The 17597-nt window shown below is 51.7% G+C and overlaps 5 protein-coding genes across 5 annotated transcripts; 1 reads left to right on the top strand and 4 right to left on the bottom strand.

Moving 5' to 3' along the window:
* Positions 1-392: 392 nt before the first annotated feature.
* Positions 393-6818, bottom strand: MRS44_006928 (uncharacterized protein; the record flags this gene model as incomplete). Its single annotated transcript, XM_046278096.2, has 8 exons — positions 393-498; positions 638-2181; positions 2506-2511; positions 2741-4542; positions 4585-5084; positions 5461-5535; positions 5588-5646; positions 5811-6818. 8 exons carry the CDS (start codon positions 6816-6818, stop codon positions 393-395), a joined length of 5100 nt encoding a protein of 1699 aa, XP_046139441.2.
* Positions 6819-7587: 769 nt separating this feature from the next.
* On the bottom strand, positions 7588-8510 carry MRS44_006927 (uncharacterized protein; the record flags this gene model as incomplete). The annotated part of the gene is made up of 2 exons (XM_046281838.2): positions 7588-8318; positions 8372-8510. The coding sequence occupies 2 exons, from the start codon at positions 8508-8510 to the stop codon at positions 7588-7590; spliced, it is 870 nt and encodes a 289-aa protein (XP_046139442.1).
* Positions 8511-9311: 801 nt separating this feature from the next.
* MRS44_006926 (uncharacterized protein) lies at positions 9312-10481 on the top strand (the record flags this gene model as incomplete). Its single annotated transcript, XM_065621925.1, has 4 exons — positions 9312-9395; positions 9458-9742; positions 9796-10122; positions 10176-10481. The coding sequence occupies 4 exons, from the start codon at positions 9312-9314 to the stop codon at positions 10479-10481; spliced, it is 1002 nt and encodes a 333-aa protein (XP_065477997.1).
* A 449-nt stretch (positions 10482-10930) lies between these two features.
* MRS44_006925 (uncharacterized protein) lies at positions 10931-13255 on the bottom strand (the record flags this gene model as incomplete). The annotated part of the gene is made up of 6 exons (XM_046281839.2): positions 10931-10940; positions 10996-11182; positions 11259-11373; positions 11447-11750; positions 12354-13186; positions 13244-13255. 6 exons carry the CDS (start codon positions 13253-13255, stop codon positions 10931-10933), a joined length of 1461 nt encoding a protein of 486 aa, XP_046139444.2.
* Positions 13256-13860: 605 nt separating this feature from the next.
* On the bottom strand, positions 13861-16698 carry MRS44_006924 (uncharacterized protein; the record flags this gene model as incomplete). The annotated part of the gene is made up of 2 exons (XM_046279258.2): positions 13861-14978; positions 15033-16698. 2 exons carry the CDS (start codon positions 16696-16698, stop codon positions 13861-13863), a joined length of 2784 nt encoding a protein of 927 aa, XP_046139446.1.
* Between the last annotated feature and the right edge of the window lie 899 nt (positions 16699-17597).

Below are 17597 nucleotides of genomic sequence, written 5' to 3'. Positions count from 1 at the left end.
ATCATCAAGGTAGAGATTTAGCGTTAGATTTCAGGTAGCTACTACCTGTTTATACACCTACGGCTCAGTATATTGATCTAACCGTCTGATTTAACCTACGCCGTGATATATGGTAACCCATAACTTGGCTTAATAGCTATGCATCCCTGTAGGACCAAGGGCAATGGGTACACTCCTGTTAGAGATAACATAGCCTCATTGTTCGTACATGGGCCAGGGAACCAAGCAAAGAGTGAAGTCACTGGTAGCTACTGTCATATTCGTGTTCAGATATCTTGTGCAGCCATTCACTCTTGCTGCGTCAACCGAGACCGCGGTACCGCCGTGGTGCTTCCAAGCCCTTTCCTGTAAAGCTCTGCCCAATGAACAGCAACATGTCAGAAGATGGGTAGTTAGGAGACACGCCATCTCGCTGTCCGGGTTTCTCGACGGACGTCGAGGGTAGCTGAGACCTCGCCAGCCATTCCGATGGATCCAGGAGTCTGTCCAAGTCCGCATCTACACAATCGTCGTGCATCACGTTAACACTCCCTCCTCCTCCCCCCACGAGTCCAAATTGACTGAACTCCTGATTCTGAGTCTTTCGCGCACTTCCTCCAAGTTCCTATTTTGACTTTCCTTGACCCTTCTTAGTGACCCTGCTCCCCTTTCGCGGCCGAGCTGGCTCGAGCTCGCAGGCCAGGGCGGCTCAAGGTTACGTTTGTCTAGGAAGATCTCCATGAATTGGGCGACATTCTCGAGCTGAACTTCAAAATCGTCGGCTCCATCGGCACCTATGGTCAACCCCTGGAAGACACTAGGCACACGCTGTCGGCCCCGACTCTCTTGGCCGGTATAGTATGCTCTACCCACAACTGTCCAGGAATTTTCCCGAGTGACCTGACAGGCGAGAAGAACTTCGGAAGTTTTAAAACCGAACAAATGCAAGTCAAGGCGCGCATCGTGTTCGTTTGCATCGGGTGGGAGATGAACCTCGGCCCCTGAGTCTGACCTGAAAATTGTCGCCCCTGTCGTCTCCGGTTGTCTTTCAAACGACCATTCCCTGAGTCTGTGACAGCGCAATGATACCGCCAAGGGTTGGTGAACCCACTTGAAGAAGCTGGGAGACCTCTGGGACTCGGACTCAAGGCTAGACTCCAACTGATAGTGCGGCCAAGTCAGTTCCATGGCTTCAGCGGTCAGTCGCGCAAACTGAATGCGGCAGTTCATTTTTACTGCCCCTTTTCCTCCCCAGGCAACCAGGGAAACGAATGTATCCTCCTTGGTCTTGTGGTACTCGGCAGTGTATCCGCGCTCGAACGCGACCTCAGTTGCTATGCCTAACAAGGCAAAGATCCGATCCCGGCCGTCCTCACATCCAGAATCTTTGTAGCGCTCATAGAGGGTTGCGAAAGACTCCATATGGGCCGGCCAGCGTCTCTGCGAGCGAATGAGTCCGTACATGGTGCTGTCAAAGAGTTCAATTGTCGCACGGCGCCTCTTTGTTTGCTTGCCATCGTCTCCAACTGCCTTATCTTCAGCCAATGGAGCCCACAGGTCCGAACTCCACGCCGTGAGATGGTGCGGGGGGGATTTGCACGCCGCTGCGAATGTCGACCACGGAATCACTTCGCTTCCACAGAAGATCTCAGCGTCTCGTGCCACTGTGATCTCTTGGACGATCCAGATTCTCGTCCAGTATCTCCGCTTGGAAAGGTCAGCCAGGCCTTGCCACACTGTCGCTCGATCTGTCAAGTAGGCAGCTCTAGATGCACTGTCCGAGCAAGTGCTTAACAGGCGGATGGTGCGTATGGTGATGTCGCTGTTCTCGCGTGCTTCGCCTAGCCACACTAGTACAGACTGCGCTTTGCGGTAGATCTGGTTCATCAGCTGAACTTGGTGACTGCGTTCGTAGTCATTGGCCTGGTCGATGCAGATGGAGTCACACCACAGGTAGCCATGTGAAGCATACGCTTTAAGATGGGATAGAAAGTTGAAAAGATTCGATCGGATTGTTGTTGGCTGGCCCATGACATGGATGAGCGCCAAAGGGCACTTTGGTCCCCATTCGTATGACAGCGCGTGATAGTTGGGAGCCGTGTTGATGTCAAAAGTACTGATTGTGCAAGATATTTCGTCGTTGGAAGATCCGGGTAGTATCTGCAGGAGGCGGATATGGGTCTGGCCCGGTAGCAAAGGATTCTTGGTATAAATAGACATGGTTAAATTTGGTGGTTGTGAATATGAAGAAAGCTGGGTTGATGGACCTTTGCGACGGAACGAGATATGACCTCGGATGAATGGCTGGGTTGGTGGAGAGCTGGTGAGGAACAGTGACAGATCATAGATGGCTAGAAATAATCACATGTTCGTACGGGGCTGTGCTCTGAAGTGTAAGATGGATGCCTGGCAGAATGCCCAACAGGCGCTTATGGATACCTTAGGCCCTGATCAGGACAGGCAATTATTGGAGATACTGTAACTAGGTTTGGGCTTTCGGGATAGATGCCTATCAGACGCGCTTACCTCAATCTAGTACCAGTTTCAGCAGGTAAATTGTCATAGAAGCATAATGACATGTCTCCTTCTCACCACGCCCTCTCGCACGTTGCGGACTTGCTCCTTGAGGCTAAAAATATGATGATTATACCTGAAATTCTTAAATAAGAGGATAAGACCCTATTTATTTCCTACGTGATGCTAAAAGGCGGGGGCGCTAAGATTTATTTACTTAATTTAAAGGATCCTATATAAGTCTTACTCGCCTCGGCTTAAGGTTGTTAAAGAATGATAGACCTCCCGATCTGAAAGGTTTAGACAGAAAGGTTCCAACCCGATAGTACTCGTCTGGGTTTCCCGTGGGGTGAATGAGTAACCCATATGCCGTTCTATTAGCTGGATCCTCGATCTCCTCACTCGTCCATTCCTGGGCACTGGCTGACTCGGAATCGGACGACGCATGACTAAACGACGCCTCGTGATCGTCACCAAGTGTCAAGGAGCTATCGGAATGCCGCGACGAGAAGTAATTTGCATCTGAGTTCCGTCGTATCGTGCTCCCAATCAGCAGGAAACTGATGGGAGCGACGAGTTCAGGGAACTCGGATGTTGCGAAGAAGTCCTCAACAGTGCAATCAGTCCGAATATGGGCGAAATACTCTCCATCCAACCGAACAGCGTCTTGTGGAGAGGAGAAAGGTGGGTAGACCTTTCTGTATACTATCCTCCGAGTCCCGACGTACACTTTGGCCATCATCTCCAGTGCGCCATGACTCACTTCACCAAACTCGGTTGAACCGCGCGGGGTGATGGCGGGGACTAGATCTGTGTACTCAGGTCGGCAATCAGCTATCAGAGTTGGATGGTTCATGTCAAACCAGAGGTAGCGGCGTAGACTGGCCCAGCTCCACGAGGGGGCAAGATAGGGGAAGGGGCTTTCCAGTCTTTGTAGGAGGGCCTCGTAACTGATTTCGTCTATACCCATCAAAGTCCAATAGAGGCCCCGGTGCAGATTGTTCTTCCACAAACCGGCCAGGTACTCATCATCTAGTTGTTTCTGGAACAGAGCTGCAAGGCCAGCAACCGAGGGTAGAAGATCTGTCTCGCGGGTGAAATGAGCCCTGTCAGGGTTGAGCTGAGAAATGGTTTCATCCCACTCCTGATAGGTACGGAGTTTGTCATTGGGAATAAGCTTGTCGCGGCTGAGCATGCGAAAATCGGCATCATATGTATCCTGATCCCTTCCCATCGATTCACTAAATGATGGACATTTGAAGTGAATGTTCCTCCTTGAAAACATCAGCAAGCGGGTTGCCGTGATACGTTCCTGGAATGTCCATCCTCTCTCAAGCCAGGGGCTAATGACGAGTTCTTCTCCGACAGAAGCCTTATAGAGAGGAGAGTACACTGCAAAGACGAGAGAAGCGTTGTTGCTGGGGCGAGGGTTTAAAGGGATGATGACTCGGTCGGTTTTCTGCAGGTATCCTTGCTCACAGTTCAGGGAGGCAGCGGCGGCAACTGTTACGTACGCATTGCCATAAATGCGCTCCATGACTGCACACTGGCTATCCCAGTCTGTCGACACATCCTGTAGGATGCACAAAGCATCCACCCAAAGAAACGGGATGGACAACGCCCTTGCCAGGGCCACAGAGTCCTGAATCACCTGTGGCAAGAGGGACTCTGGAATTGTCTGCAGATGCTGCGAGAGATTGAGGCTGGTCGTCTTGAGCTGCTTACTAGCATGTGGCTCGGGGCCCCAACAGTACGTGAGGGCGATATAATGCGGGATCTCCAAGTCTGGGTTGACCATGTCTTCAGTCAGGACCAGCCGTAGTTGATCTGGTCCAACTTCAATAAGTCGGTCGGGGATGAAAGTCTTTTGCGGATTAATATGGTCATGAGACACGCATAAATCCATTCTGGACTTCATCCAGCGTACAGTCTCTTCACTGATGTGGGATAGAGGCGGCTGGAGCCCGAGAAGCGTCGCCGTATCATCATCCGCAACTGCTGTGACAGGACAGTCAAGATGAATGTCTTCCTGGCCATCTTTTCGGTCTCCTGTTAGCTGCCGTTAAAATATGAAGCAGGTGTAGTTCGTACCATGTCTAAGTTTGATGCGTATAGCCCTCAGCCCATATCCATTAGCATTGTCTGGACCGAAAACATGGTGGAGCGAGAGGCGGATGGTTGTCTCCGAGGAAATAGTCGGTGGTTTGTCTTCTATGTCCCACCAAAACAGAATTCGTTTGAAAAAGGCACAGGATTCGCAATCAGAGCCATCAAAGACCTGGTACAAAACATCGGGAGCTCGCTCGACTTCCCAGCCCAGGTCAGTTTCTTGTTCTTGGTTCTCGGGGTTTGCAAAGATGCCATCCAGTGGTGTGTCTACCAGCTGAAACACGGCGCAGCGGCTGCAAAGTTTGGTAGACTGTTGGTGAGAATCGATCGAGGTCGCCATCGGTAATGTTCTCGAGTTTGAACTCGTCTTCTTCAGCAATGCTGACGTGGTGGTTGGAAGAGGAGATAAGGCCTCATTCAGCTCCCACGTGACGTCCGAAGGCGGGGGCGTCAATGTTCTGCTATTGGGCACTTCCGGCGAGCTTGAAGTGCAGCAGTTTGAAGCAAATGGCTTTCTTGCAGTTTGTTTTGGTCAATAAAAGTGTTGAAATACTTCTTGAGTTGCTTCCCACTGTAGACTTGCCCAACAAGATAAGGCTTGTCTGATTAAGCCTAACTTGGCTTTTTTCATCCTACCTTGCTCATCCCCTTAGAGGGCACTCTTGAGGAACTCGGGGTTGCTCTTTAGTCGTAGCTACGATGATGTTGTGGGTATATTTATGAGGTATTTAGATGAGAAAGAAGGTATCTTATCTTTGTGATGTTGAGTGGACCGCATGACAATGCTGCTTGACAAGCTCCTCCATGCAGTCCACAGCGCGGTCATGGTTAGAACTGGACAGCATCTCATTACCTTACTCCTCCAAGGTGAATTGCTTGTAGGCCTGCGGGACGGAGCCTGGTTGAGGAGGGTGAGCATGCGCATCCACCGGCCTAAGATGCGCAGAGAGTTGACGGCATGGAAGGACTGTGACCCGCCACTGACCCGGGCAACTGCACCTGTGGACACTGGATCCAGTCAATCTGCTGCATGAGAATGCTCGCCTTGAAACCCTATGTCAGCACCGTGGTTCCCCGGGATAACCTCTAAAGAGGGAGATAGATAGTTATACAGTGGCGTTCAGATGCCTTTCCCGCCTGACTTTAATTTAAACTATGCTAGCCTGCCTCCCCTATAGCTCTTCACGTGTACTTCAATCAACTGTCACTACCACCTTTCCGATATGCTGATTGCTCTCAAGATAGCGATGCGCCTCAGCAATATCCTCAAACGCAAAGGTCTTGTCCACGATGGGCCTTAGCGACCCGTTTGCAACGCCATCGAGCACAAACTCGACCATCTTGGCGCGCTTCTCTGGGTTCAACAGTGTCTGAAATACGGTTGTAAACTTGATGATTGCAAACTTGGCCATTCCCTTCAGCGGGTCAATCGTGGCCGGAGCCAGGTCTAGAACACCGTAGATAAGGATCATGCCGTTGACTGCGACCGCATCGAGCAATTTGCTGACGCCTTTCCCAGCAATCGGGTCGTAGATGACGCGGCAGCCGACGCCGCCGGTGATGCGTGCCACTTCCGTCGCGATGTCTTGTTCATCCGTCACGATGACATGTTCGATGCCGAGCGACTTCAGTGCGGCCACCTTTGCCTGACTCCGGGTTGTACAGATCGGGATGGCACCCTGCGATTTGGCGATCTGGGCCGCCGCAATTCCCACTGACGACGTCGCCGCCGTCAGCAGAACGTACTCGCCCTTTTGCAGCTTGGCCGTATCAACCATGCTGTTCCAGGCTGTGCTGTACTGCATCCATAAAGCAGCGCCATCAACAAACGACATGCCGTTGGGCATCTTCACCACCATCTCGGCCGGCACATAAGCCTGCTCGCCGTACACGGCGCATTCGTGGCCTTTCATCTCGGTAGCGAAACCCGGAACGCTCGTGAACCCCGGAATGGTCGCCACGCGGTCCCCGATCGCGAACCCAGCGACGCCTTGGCCGATGGCCAGAACCGTCCCAGCACATTCCGAACCGAGCATGGCAGGAAGCGCCTTGGGCTTACCGAAGCCACCAGTGCGGAAGAAGACTTCCATGCGGTTTATCCCTATAGCGTTGACCTTCAACAGCAGCTCACCAGGTGCCGGATCCTCGAAGGCAATCTCGTCGATCTGCAGCACCTCCGGCCCGCCCAGCTGGTGGAATCTCGCTACCTTTGGCATCGTTGACCTTTGCTTTGGTGTTGGGAGTTGGGAAGAGCAGTGATTCCTCTGTCGTGCGGTCTGGGGTAGATATACGAGGGGTAGTCGGCTGGAATGGAGAATGGCGAGGAAGGATGATGGTAAAGATTAGAATGGGTGGAATCCGGCGACCTTTATGCCTATAAAATTCCTTCCCTGTTTGATAGGTATGTAGATATGAAGACGCATGGAGTCCCGTTTCTTCATTCTTGGTGCTAGCGTGTCCCCGAAGCTGGAAGAACACAATGCTTGATAAGCACTCACTTACTCACCTCACTACAGTGGGGGCAAGAGATGAATCTCCTGGTCTAACGTCGCAGGGTTACCGGTACTCATGCACTAATAAGCCCCATGTTTCGTTTTCAGTCTTAGAGTCTGCAGAATCCGGGCTTGCTGCGAATGCGGGTTGATGACAGCTGCATAAAGACATTAGCCGATCATCCCGTTATTTTGTTGGAGGACACTACCTAGACTGTAGAGTTTAGCGTTGACCTGTGAGCGGGAAGTGACGTGGGTCGTTGATTAGAAATGATGCCTTTCCTCCGTGGTAGTTGAGAATCGATCAGTGATGCGAAGTGAACAAGACATGGATGAGAGGTTTCTATTTTAGCTTTCATTGGCTGTATGTATGAGTCTTGCTACAGATATACAAACGAAGGAATATATTGGCTAGCTACTCTAGAATTCATGTTATATTGATAGCTGTGATGTCGTCAAGTCCGGTATCAGCCTGATTTCTTGTCTGAATGGTTCATGTATGAAGACTAAACAGCGGCTTTTCGCCCCGCTTGGCTCGCCACTCATTGGTAGAACGTAGAAGGCCCCAACAGCTAGTAATGGTCCAGCCCCAGGCTCTAGCAAAGGCTTCTGTTACTTCCCAGCCATTTGGATCCCAAGGTTCACCCCAAATTAGCATGCCTGGATCATGATCTGGAATGCGTCCTCGGAGGGCGTGACAAAGTTTCTCCTCATCGAAGCTGTCTAAGCCACGTCGGAACAAATTGTCACGCATCTCAGGCATAGGGAGAAGATCAATCCACGGGTGGTGTAATGTGGTGGATTGAAGATCTGTCGGTCGTAGCCCGTCCGGAAGTCGTCTTGAGGTCCAATGCCGATAATTGTCTGGCGAATTAAACCATGACAGAGCATTGTCGCCCATCTGCTTGGACGAGAGACCCAAGGTGTCCATGTTGGCCAGCAAAGCTCGGATAAAGTTGAACTGGGATAGAATCGGCAAGATTGTAAGTTGTGGAGAGTGTATTATGTAGAGTTGCTGCGCAAACGCCTCGAAACGTTGAAGGATCATCGCATCATGCTCTAGTTCGGCATTAAGAAGATTGAGTCTCTTGATAGCGACCGTGACGGCTCTGATGTTGGAGTCCTCGTATCTCCAGTGTGCCGGAGAGTTTGAACTTTCGGGAGCTGGAATACGCCGTTGGCCATCGGTACCACCATGGCCAAGTTCCCTTCGTCTTCTCGACCCTGCCGAGCATTAGCAAGATCAGAACAAGTCTAAATCAACCCTAACGTCATACTGAGGATTCTTTGGTTACGGCGATTCTGGACCTTCCTTCTCTCCTTCGTATCCGATATGCCCGACCAGTCATCCTCGTACCTGACCCATCTATCCGCGACGCTGTCTTCTTGGAAGCTAGTATTGCTGGAGTCTGCCATACTTGATTGATACAGGGTGCGGCGGCGAATTATGCAATGATGAACCAAGGTTACAACAGCAAGGCCGATGCGAATGTAGATTGATGACACCGGCAGATGGTCCTTGTGGATTAATAATAGGAGCAACGTTTTATCCTCGTTTCACCGAGTTACCTCCACCCCTCGCGGAATAATGGTCTGACCTTGCCCACTTAGTACTAGCTTATGTAGCTGTCATCAGCCTGCATTAGTAGCAAAGCTTGTTCTCTTAACCCTAAATTCGCTGAGTTGTTAAGGATACAAGCGTCATGAATAGAGAAGCTGGGCTTGTTTTGCTGTAATTGATTAGATAGGAAGACGAAAACCATTAAAGGCTTATTAACGCCGGAAAACAAAATAAGTCCGGGATATTCGTTCTAAACGGACGGAATAGCTAAGTTGGGCGGACGAATCGCGGACGAATCATGGGCGGACGACCATCCATCAACGTTGCTTGCGTGCAGTGGCAGCTTCCAATTGTAGTTCTAGCCGCCTTTGGTTTGGAATGGAAATGCCATGCCCGCATCCTATCCTTTGCGCACGAGTCATATGATAAGGCTCGACTGTTTCCACGAGATTCATGTTGGTCATGGCGGTGTGGCTAGTACACGTCTCCCTGGGTATTTTCATTCTTGATTTGTAACGGAGTCCGTAAAGACCCCGGTGACCCGGAAGCAACGACCGTGGCCAAATGCGTATAAATAGCTAAACAAGTTGACCTAAAACCTATTATAGACATCAGCCATCTAAGCAGAGATCATTCGCCCACTGTATCCCACGAATATGAAGGTCGCAATCGTTGGCGCAACGGGCCAGACGGGCTCTGTCATTGTCAAGGCCCTTCTCGAGTCGACCACGCCAAAGTTTGTGAGCAGTCTAAATCTCCAGGCTGTCTTTTGAGAGTCGAGATACTGACGCCTTCAACCCAGGAAGTGACAGCTCTCACGAGGCCCTCGTCGCTGCAGAAACCCCAAGTTCTCGAGCTGGCCAAGAAAGGGGTCAACATTGTCGCTGCCGACCTTGCGGGCTCCGAGGAAGAATTGAAGAAAGCGCTAATGGGTATCGAGGTCGTCATCTCGACCATCTACGGAGCCAGTGTGACAGCCGAAATACCCCTTATCAATGCCGCCAAGGCTATCGGTGTTCAACGATACGTGCCCTGCTTCTTTGCAACTATTGCACCACCTACAGGCGCTCTTCGACTTCGAGAACTGGTAAGTGACCGAATGAGAATCTTTTTTTAGAATGACCTAACGTAATCTTGCAGAAAGAGGAAACTTTCAACCACATCAAGAAGATCAAGCTCCCATACACTATTATCGACGTCGGCTGGTGGTATCAGGTCAATCTTCCCCGGCTCCCATCTGGCCGCATCGACTATGCAGTTATGGAAACCACAGATGGCATCGCAGTCGACGGGAACGTGCCGGTAGCGTTTACCGACCTGCGCGATGTTGGGCCATATACTGCTCGGATTATCTCTGATCCTCGAACCGTGAATCGCATGGTCTTTGCCTATAATGAAGTCTTGACTTTTAACCAGATGTACGAAATAGCCGAGAAGGTAAGCGGCGAGAAGCTCCATCGCAAATATGTAAGTCCATCTGCTATCTCTGGATTAGTCTGATGAGCTAACTGATTACAAAGGTCCCCGCGGAGGAAATTGAAGCTCAAGTCCGCGAGTGGGAGGAAAAGAACCCAGCCCCGGATTCAGTTGAGTTCATAACGCTGTCGCAGCTGCAGTACTGGCACTCCTGTTGTGTCCGTGGAGACAATACTCCTGAAAATGCCCAGTACCTCGGATATCTATTGGCCAAGGATCTCTATCCTGAGTTCGTCAGAACTACGCTGGAGACTTACGCCAAGGATGTTCTCGAAGGAAGGGGAAAGAAAGTGTATGAGCATATTCAGGACCTGCCATCCATCAAAGCTGCCAACAAGGCCCTGCAATGATGGACTGACAAAGTTTTGTTAATGGCAGAATCACCTGCCATATCAATGTAGTTGCAATTTTATTCGTGATATTCCAAAACGCGACCTGTCGTCCATGTTTATACAGCTCAGCTTCCCGTACATCTTGTGGTAGAAACATATCTCTCGGTGCCTTAATCCTGTTTCCAACTTCTCATGTCAACGGCCCCTTGGCGTCTAAAAAAAGCAAGCTGCGGCACTCAACACATACTTGCATCTTGTAGCACCCGAGAACCACCCGTTGCAAAATGTACCACATTCCACTCCAGGGTCGACATAAACCCGACGTTCACGTCCCGCAACAGGCCACTTCAGCCTCTACTGGAGCCTTTATTATTATCTCCGATGACGGGTCTGCGGGAGACCGGCAGCCACAACAGCAAAAGATACAGGTATCAACATATGACGGCATCAAAACCCAATCCCGTAAATTACCGTAGCCTAATTAGAATATCATACATCAAGTGTCAAGGTAGTAGAATAACCCTCTCCGTACCCAGGTAATTTAGCAGACCAAAAGCAAGAGTCATACTCGTCCATCCACTCGACGAATTCGTCGCCCGCCGTGGCCCAGCCCTTGATGCCCCCCTGCAAAACTACGCTTTCCATCTCATTGTCACCACAATCCGCGATGTAGTCGCCAAACCAGCCAGCAGCTCGCGGGCCGCGCCCGCGTGATGAAGCTAATAAGACGGGATTAGACCAAAGTTGCCTCTGGAAAGATTATAGACTGGCCTTGCGGAAGGTGGCACTACTCACAGCAATACCAAATGATCTTGTGCAAACCCCTGGCCTTGAACATGTCATAAAGCCTTGGGATTGAGGGATACAGGCTTTGGGCAGGCAGATTGATAGAGCCACGGATCGTGCCACCCTGGAAGTCGCTCAAGTCAGCGACATTGTGGCAATAACTCGTGACGGATGGCAGAGACCGAGACCAGGCTCACCTCATAGTCGTTGCGTCGTAAATCGACGAGCACAAAGTTCGCACTGGCCACACCGCCACCTTGCCTCATCAATTCGAGAAGCTGCTCACGCGTCAAGATTCCTGACTGACGCTCCGGAGCCGGGTACTTCGCATGCCACGGAGCTATACTGGCCTGTTGTCGTGAAGCCATTGTGTTGCTGGCGAATCCTGGGTCGGCTTTTAGGGTACCACAAACAACCTCGGCGAAGACTGAATCTTTGGAACATTGGCAAGTGCTGATGGTGGTTGATAACCCAGAGGCTTGCTCTCGGGGAGCTGCCGGCCTTTCAAATGCTCGCGTGTCGCTTCGGCCGCACTCTCGCGACCTCAGGGTGTGTTTGAGGAGTGTGTCATGCCCCAGTTATCATTGGATACTATGGTCAGGCACTCGATCCTCGAGTACACATCGAATCACATGCGGGCATATCGGACGCGCAATATGGCCAGGACAACTACATACGTAAGCTAGACAGAATTTTAGTCGTAATTTCAGCATAGTTTCCCTCACCGTGAGGCATTGGGTTTCAGGAGGCTGTCATGTCCGTCTCGTGATTGGTAAACTTAGTCGCCTTATGGTTGAGATGACGGCAGTCAGGGGCTGAGCAGCTTAGATGCTTGTGGCTTTAAGCCACCGGCTTGCCTCAACAACAACAAAAGGAGTAGGGTAGGAAGCATCTTAAACTAAATGTAAGAGTAGGACTGTTGTCATTTAACCTTGCAGCAGAAGCCACACAAGGGCACTATCGTTCACGGTATCTATTTTAAGACTTTGAGTTTTAAGGATGGGGAAGTTGTATTCCACCTTGAGCAGGCGTCTGGACACGACACACCCTAATTGAGGACCTCTGGCCTGATTCTGGCAACATAACCGAATTTGAGCTACTTACGCAAGCGTGTCTATGATTTGGAACACGCTGGAATTGTGCACAATACAGTCATTTGCTTCTTTGCAGCGCAATAGATGCCGGATCCGGTCCGAATCCAGACTGGTCCGCAGCCCAGATATGATTTCAACTGCCGCCTGGCAAGATAGTCCTTTGTCCCAGTGGCCCGAGATGCAAGCGGGTGAGTTGGGTGGTATGTCTGTCTGGGTACCCAACTCTGGCCAGCCGTAGTTGTACATGGACGAGGTATTCACACATTCTCCGTTCTCAATGGCGTGTGCATCGGGCGGGTCGTGCGTCTTTTGGCCACGGTTAATGGTGACAGAGCAGTCTACCGCCTCCCTTGTACCTAGCGAGGGCGTGTCATTGGGCGGAGGGGCTCTAGCAGGGACCGAGGTCTCCAGTACTTGAGCTGGCGTGAGTGAAGGAGAGTCCGAAGAGGGTGTGGTCGGGAGCGAGGGGAAATCCGCAGTCGTGTCCAATGGATCGTAGTCTGGCTGCTCCCTTACACTCTGTCCATGGGGAGGAGATGGACCACTGCCACTCTGCAGAGATTTCCAGGAGTCTAGATTCGGTACAGAGCCGACAGGTCCTGCTAGAAACAGGTGATGGTCAACCTCGTCCTGCGAAACTCCCCTAAGGTGGAGCAGACCACGGAGATGCTTATTCTCCCACGCGACGGCCCTAGCCACGCGCTGCATCTCAACGCTGGCCTCGACTCCTCTTCGTTCGTAGCCCTGAAGCCGCTGTTGAAGATCCTCGACGAATTGTCGATGCCGCTCCCGCGAGCGCCGCTGGTTCTCGCGGTTCTGAGCCGCAGAGGCGGGAATACGGTTCTACGCCACGAAGGTTAGAAGTTGTGAGTGAGCGACAAATTCAGGGAGAAGGCATACTCTTCGAGGCATGGATGAAAAATACTACGGCAGTTTTCTAGACGCAGTGTGATTCAGAACGTATAAGATGATGATGTTCTTGGTGGACGGAGGTACAGAGTCTCACCGGCGGCTTTAGGGAGACCTGTCATGCCCCCATCATGATTGGCTGAGCGAGATATGGGCAACTCGGCCACGCCATCTGCCCCTGAGCCGGCTCAGCGCTGGCTTTTGCCTCGAACAACTGGCAGTCAAACAATCAACTCTTCTCATGTTGAAGAAGGCCGGAGATGATTCGTCCAAAATGATTTCTTATCAGTTTCTATGTACAAGAACCCAGCACCAATTCTTAAAAATTGCATCAACACGCACACATTACAACTATGAGGCCTATGTTTTGTGAGTGAGTCCAGCATCCCTACCAGATTCCAATATCCCTGCCAGCAACTATTATTTTCCAAGAAACCAAACACCTAACTCTCAATGGAGGTATTCCACTTGTGAAGAAAGGAGAACAAAGAAAAAAAGTTATTAAAAAGATCGGCATGAGCATAGCGTGCTCATAGTCTATAGCACTCTGCTAGATGTGGTATCAGACGCAGGATGTTGATCTAGAAACGCGGACTGCCCGACGACGACTAGGGCCTCCCATTCGGCTCAACAAACCCAGCCCGCGGACCCAGCACAGCGTCAAAAAACCCGCTGCTCCTCCGTGCTGGATGCGGCACACTCTCCGCCTGGGCATTCTCTGGCCGTATCTCAAAGGAACGTGGCGTAGCTGCAAAGTTCGAGCTTGTTTGTCTCGGCTGGCTTCGTGACACAGGCTCTTTTGTTTTGAAGATCTCTGAATGCGTGGATACGACGGCTTGTGCTGCTAGTTGCTGGAGGTAATCGTTGTCTGGCATCAGAGTAGCTGGGATGGGTGATGATTGCGTTCTGGACATGTCGGGCTTGGGGGCTAGGAGTCGTCTGGGTTTACCAGTTGCTGTCAGTGGCTGAGGCGCGGCCACTGAAGGAGGAGGAATCGTTTTAGGAGGCGCCCTCTCTGTAGAAGCGTTGGCTGCCGGAGGGGCAGTTTTGACTTTCGGAGCGATCGCAACTGGGCGGACGGTGGCCACTGGAGGGGCGGTTCCTATTTGATGCTCAGACCTGGGCTCGTGAAGGTGACTGCGCGAGGTCTCGGGAGCTGGCTGGTTGGGGACTGACTGGTTGGTCGGCACTGTAGGTGATGTACCGTTTGCCATTGCGGCGTCGCCCCCGTCTTTGTCTTGAAGAAGTGAATCCAAAAGAGAATCGCTAGAGCGCGGTCGTAAAAAGTCGTTTCCTGATGTGATGAGATCGGCCGGGTTGCTGAGTGGCTGGAAGCTCATGAGGCCATCAATCTCGGAATCAGAAGATTCATCATCATCCACAATTATGGGACGATTTTGGCTAGCTTCGCCATTGTTGGCTGCCGGTTCGCTGGAATTGACTTCTTTGATGGCAGTAAAAATAGGATCGTCGTTGGTCGTAGCGTTGTTGCCATTTGCTTCCGGGACTGGGCTCTGCTCCCCGCCGTCTGGTCTATCCTCTGGCTGTGGAGTCTCCTGCGGCGGCGTGGTAAAAACATCTTGATGGGCCAAGTCTTGCCGTGACTCATCATTCTCATCGGTGCCGTTTTCATTGCTGGGCGAACCAGTCAATGTGTCCATGTGAAGTGGCTCTCCTCTCTCCAGAATATCTGACTCCAGACGAGGAACCGGAGATTCAGTCCCGACTAAATATCAAGAGTTAGAGAAAAGGATAGGCATCTGTGACAAGGTGAGCTTACTTCTGATAATGGTGTCAGGGTTCTGGCTCTTCTGGTTCTCGATAAACTCGGCGACAGACTCTCTCTGAAGGATGCTCATGTCATGCGGATCAAAGTGCTTCAGGTCAGCAACAGGAACCCACCCAACGGAACTCTCCTCCGGAAACTTGAGCTCATCAAAGTAAACGACTGGGAATTGACGCTTGGAGACCAAAGCACCGCCTTCCTCATAGCCCTCAGCCCACTCTCCCACTTCGCCATCGGCGGCATAGCAGGATGGCGTGTCGTCCAACAGTCCTGTGTCCAGTAGCGTCCCCTTGAAACCAATATGCTGAAAGCTTCCCCAGGGCAGAATGAGGACCGGATAGAAGCTCCTGGAGCTCTTCCAGTAAGCGGCGTATATCTCGCCCGCTTTGGGGTTCATGATACCAGACACAAGCTGACTGCTGCGAGTGTGAGGGTGGCCAGGTACTACCGCACGGGGTTCAGCAGTGCCGCCGTCGAACCGTGGTCGTTTCGGGCGCTTGATCGTCACGGGGATTCCAAGTCCCTGGTCGAAAGCCTCTTGGGCCACCTCGTTATTCATCTCCACCCTCGTCGGAGTGCAGTTCTTGACAAGCGTGCCCAGAATACCAACAGCCAGCTCGTGCTTCCTGGGTAAGTTGCCGTGAACAGCAGTCGCCAGGTGCTTGGCGGCACCAAGGATAGGGTCGTTGGTAAAGTGCTGGCCATGTTCTTTGCACTCTAGAATGTACCAGTTGCCGTCTTTGCGAGGGTAGCGAGCGATCGTGTACTTGATTTCGGCCTTTCCATCTTGAAAGACTTGCTCAAAGTCGATAGATCTTTCGGTAAGAGTGTCGTCGACGCGAGGACGTTTTTCTGGCTCGTTTCTCGACCCAGACGGGCTTGCCGGCCGCTTGCGCTGACTCCCAGCTGGTCGAGCACCTGAGTGGCGCTGGAGAGGCGTCCCATTTTGTTGGTTCGAAGCAGAGGGAGAGTCCGTCTGGGACTGGGCTTGGCGGGGCCGTGGTGAACTCGGATCTGGAGGTCGCCATCTTTCTGGACCCTGTCGGCGCGCCGTGGTAGTCTTATTTGCCTGAGGCTCGCCATTTGGCTGGGACTGGTCTTGGCTTGACCCCGTATCCTCATGAGATTCCTGCTCTTTCTCTCGGTCCTGGCTCGCCTCAACGCGTGTATTCGTAGGGGACTTTGGTGGCTGGACTTGGTTCTCTCGAGCAGCTGAAGGCTCTGGTTGCGGATCCGAGTCGTCAAACATGGGTGCATCCTCTTCGACGGGTGTCGGTTCCCTCTGGAGCTCTCTCATCCATCTGCCTGCAAGATCAACACCCACAATGTTGACAAACGAAGCAAAGAACTTCTTGTGTCGCTCTTCTACTTCCTCTGCAAAAGTGCGATCTTTGGTGTCCTTGGTAGATGCATGCTCCTGTTCAAGCTCCTTTAGCTGACCAGCATACCGAACAAGCCGGTCTCCGGTTGAAGTCACGTCGCTTTCAGGATCCAGCCCTATGAGCGATCTGAGCTCTTGGTCAATGGCGGCTCTTTGGGCGGCATGTTTGTCTTGGAATATCTCCTGGGGAGTCTTGATTTTCTGTTTCTCCTGGCATTCCGCGAACCAGGCTGTGACTTCGGATTGCTTGGCTGCTGCTGCGTCTGCAATGTCGCTCATTTTAGTGATGGTGGCGTCACCTCACCGATCCTGTATGCTTCACTTCAGTTACTGCGTCGCTGCCAACGTTAATGGCCAGCATCGCGCCCGACCTGACCAGCAGAGGCGACAAACTAACCTGGCCTTCTCGGTGATTGTTAGAATACGTGGATGCACCGCTTCTTGAGGGACATTTGGCAGTGCTTCAGTGCCATCAAATGATGGGAAACCAGCAGTCGGTAAGCCTGTTGGGAGGCAATGACCTTTATCCGTACAGTCCGCCAGCCTGATTGTCCGCTGTCCAATAGGGAGGCAATCCGGGAAGCACCCCAGCCTCTTGACGGTTTGTCTGTTGGTTGCCTATGCTGTGCTACCAACACCCAACAGTCTTGACAGCGGTGGCCAATAAGCGTCGAGAGCAAACAACTTGGCGTCGCGACGTGGCTTGGACGCGTAGAATTAGTCTTGTTATCTCTTCTCCCGAAGAGGTAGTTTGGGCAAATGAGAGGAGGTGCTGCTGACTCCCGTTACTATATTTCTTTTGCTGCGTGAACTTAACTTGGTTATCGGTCTCGCTAGCGGGTTCACGTTTCATGTGTGTCGTTGAGTACAGAACTGCCGATCTGCTGGCAGCAGATTAATTGCGGAGGGTAACCGGTCAGCACTTAACGCGGATGCCTTGCCAGGGCTTTGGATGCCTTTTTAATCTCCTTTTCCGGGTAGGATGAGTGGCGTACTTGATCAATCAAGCCTCATACTACGTAGTAGGCCTTAAGTCGGTATATCACAATTACAGAGGATCAATAGCGGGCGCCCGGTACGGAGTAGAGGGCTTATCAATTGACAAATATCCAGCCATCCACGACGACCAGTTATCGAAACATGGCAGTCCCACTCTCTACTAGTAACGGCAAAGGCCA

This window comes from Fusarium solani (assembly GCF_023522795.1).
Source record: "Fusarium solani strain SB1 chromosome Unknown bctg00000003_1, whole genome shotgun sequence".
Classification (NCBI taxonomy): Eukaryota; Fungi; Ascomycota; class Sordariomycetes; order Hypocreales; family Nectriaceae; genus Fusarium; species Fusarium solani.
Note: the sequence above shows the minus strand (reverse complement) of the source record. Positions and strands in the feature narration are given on the sequence as shown.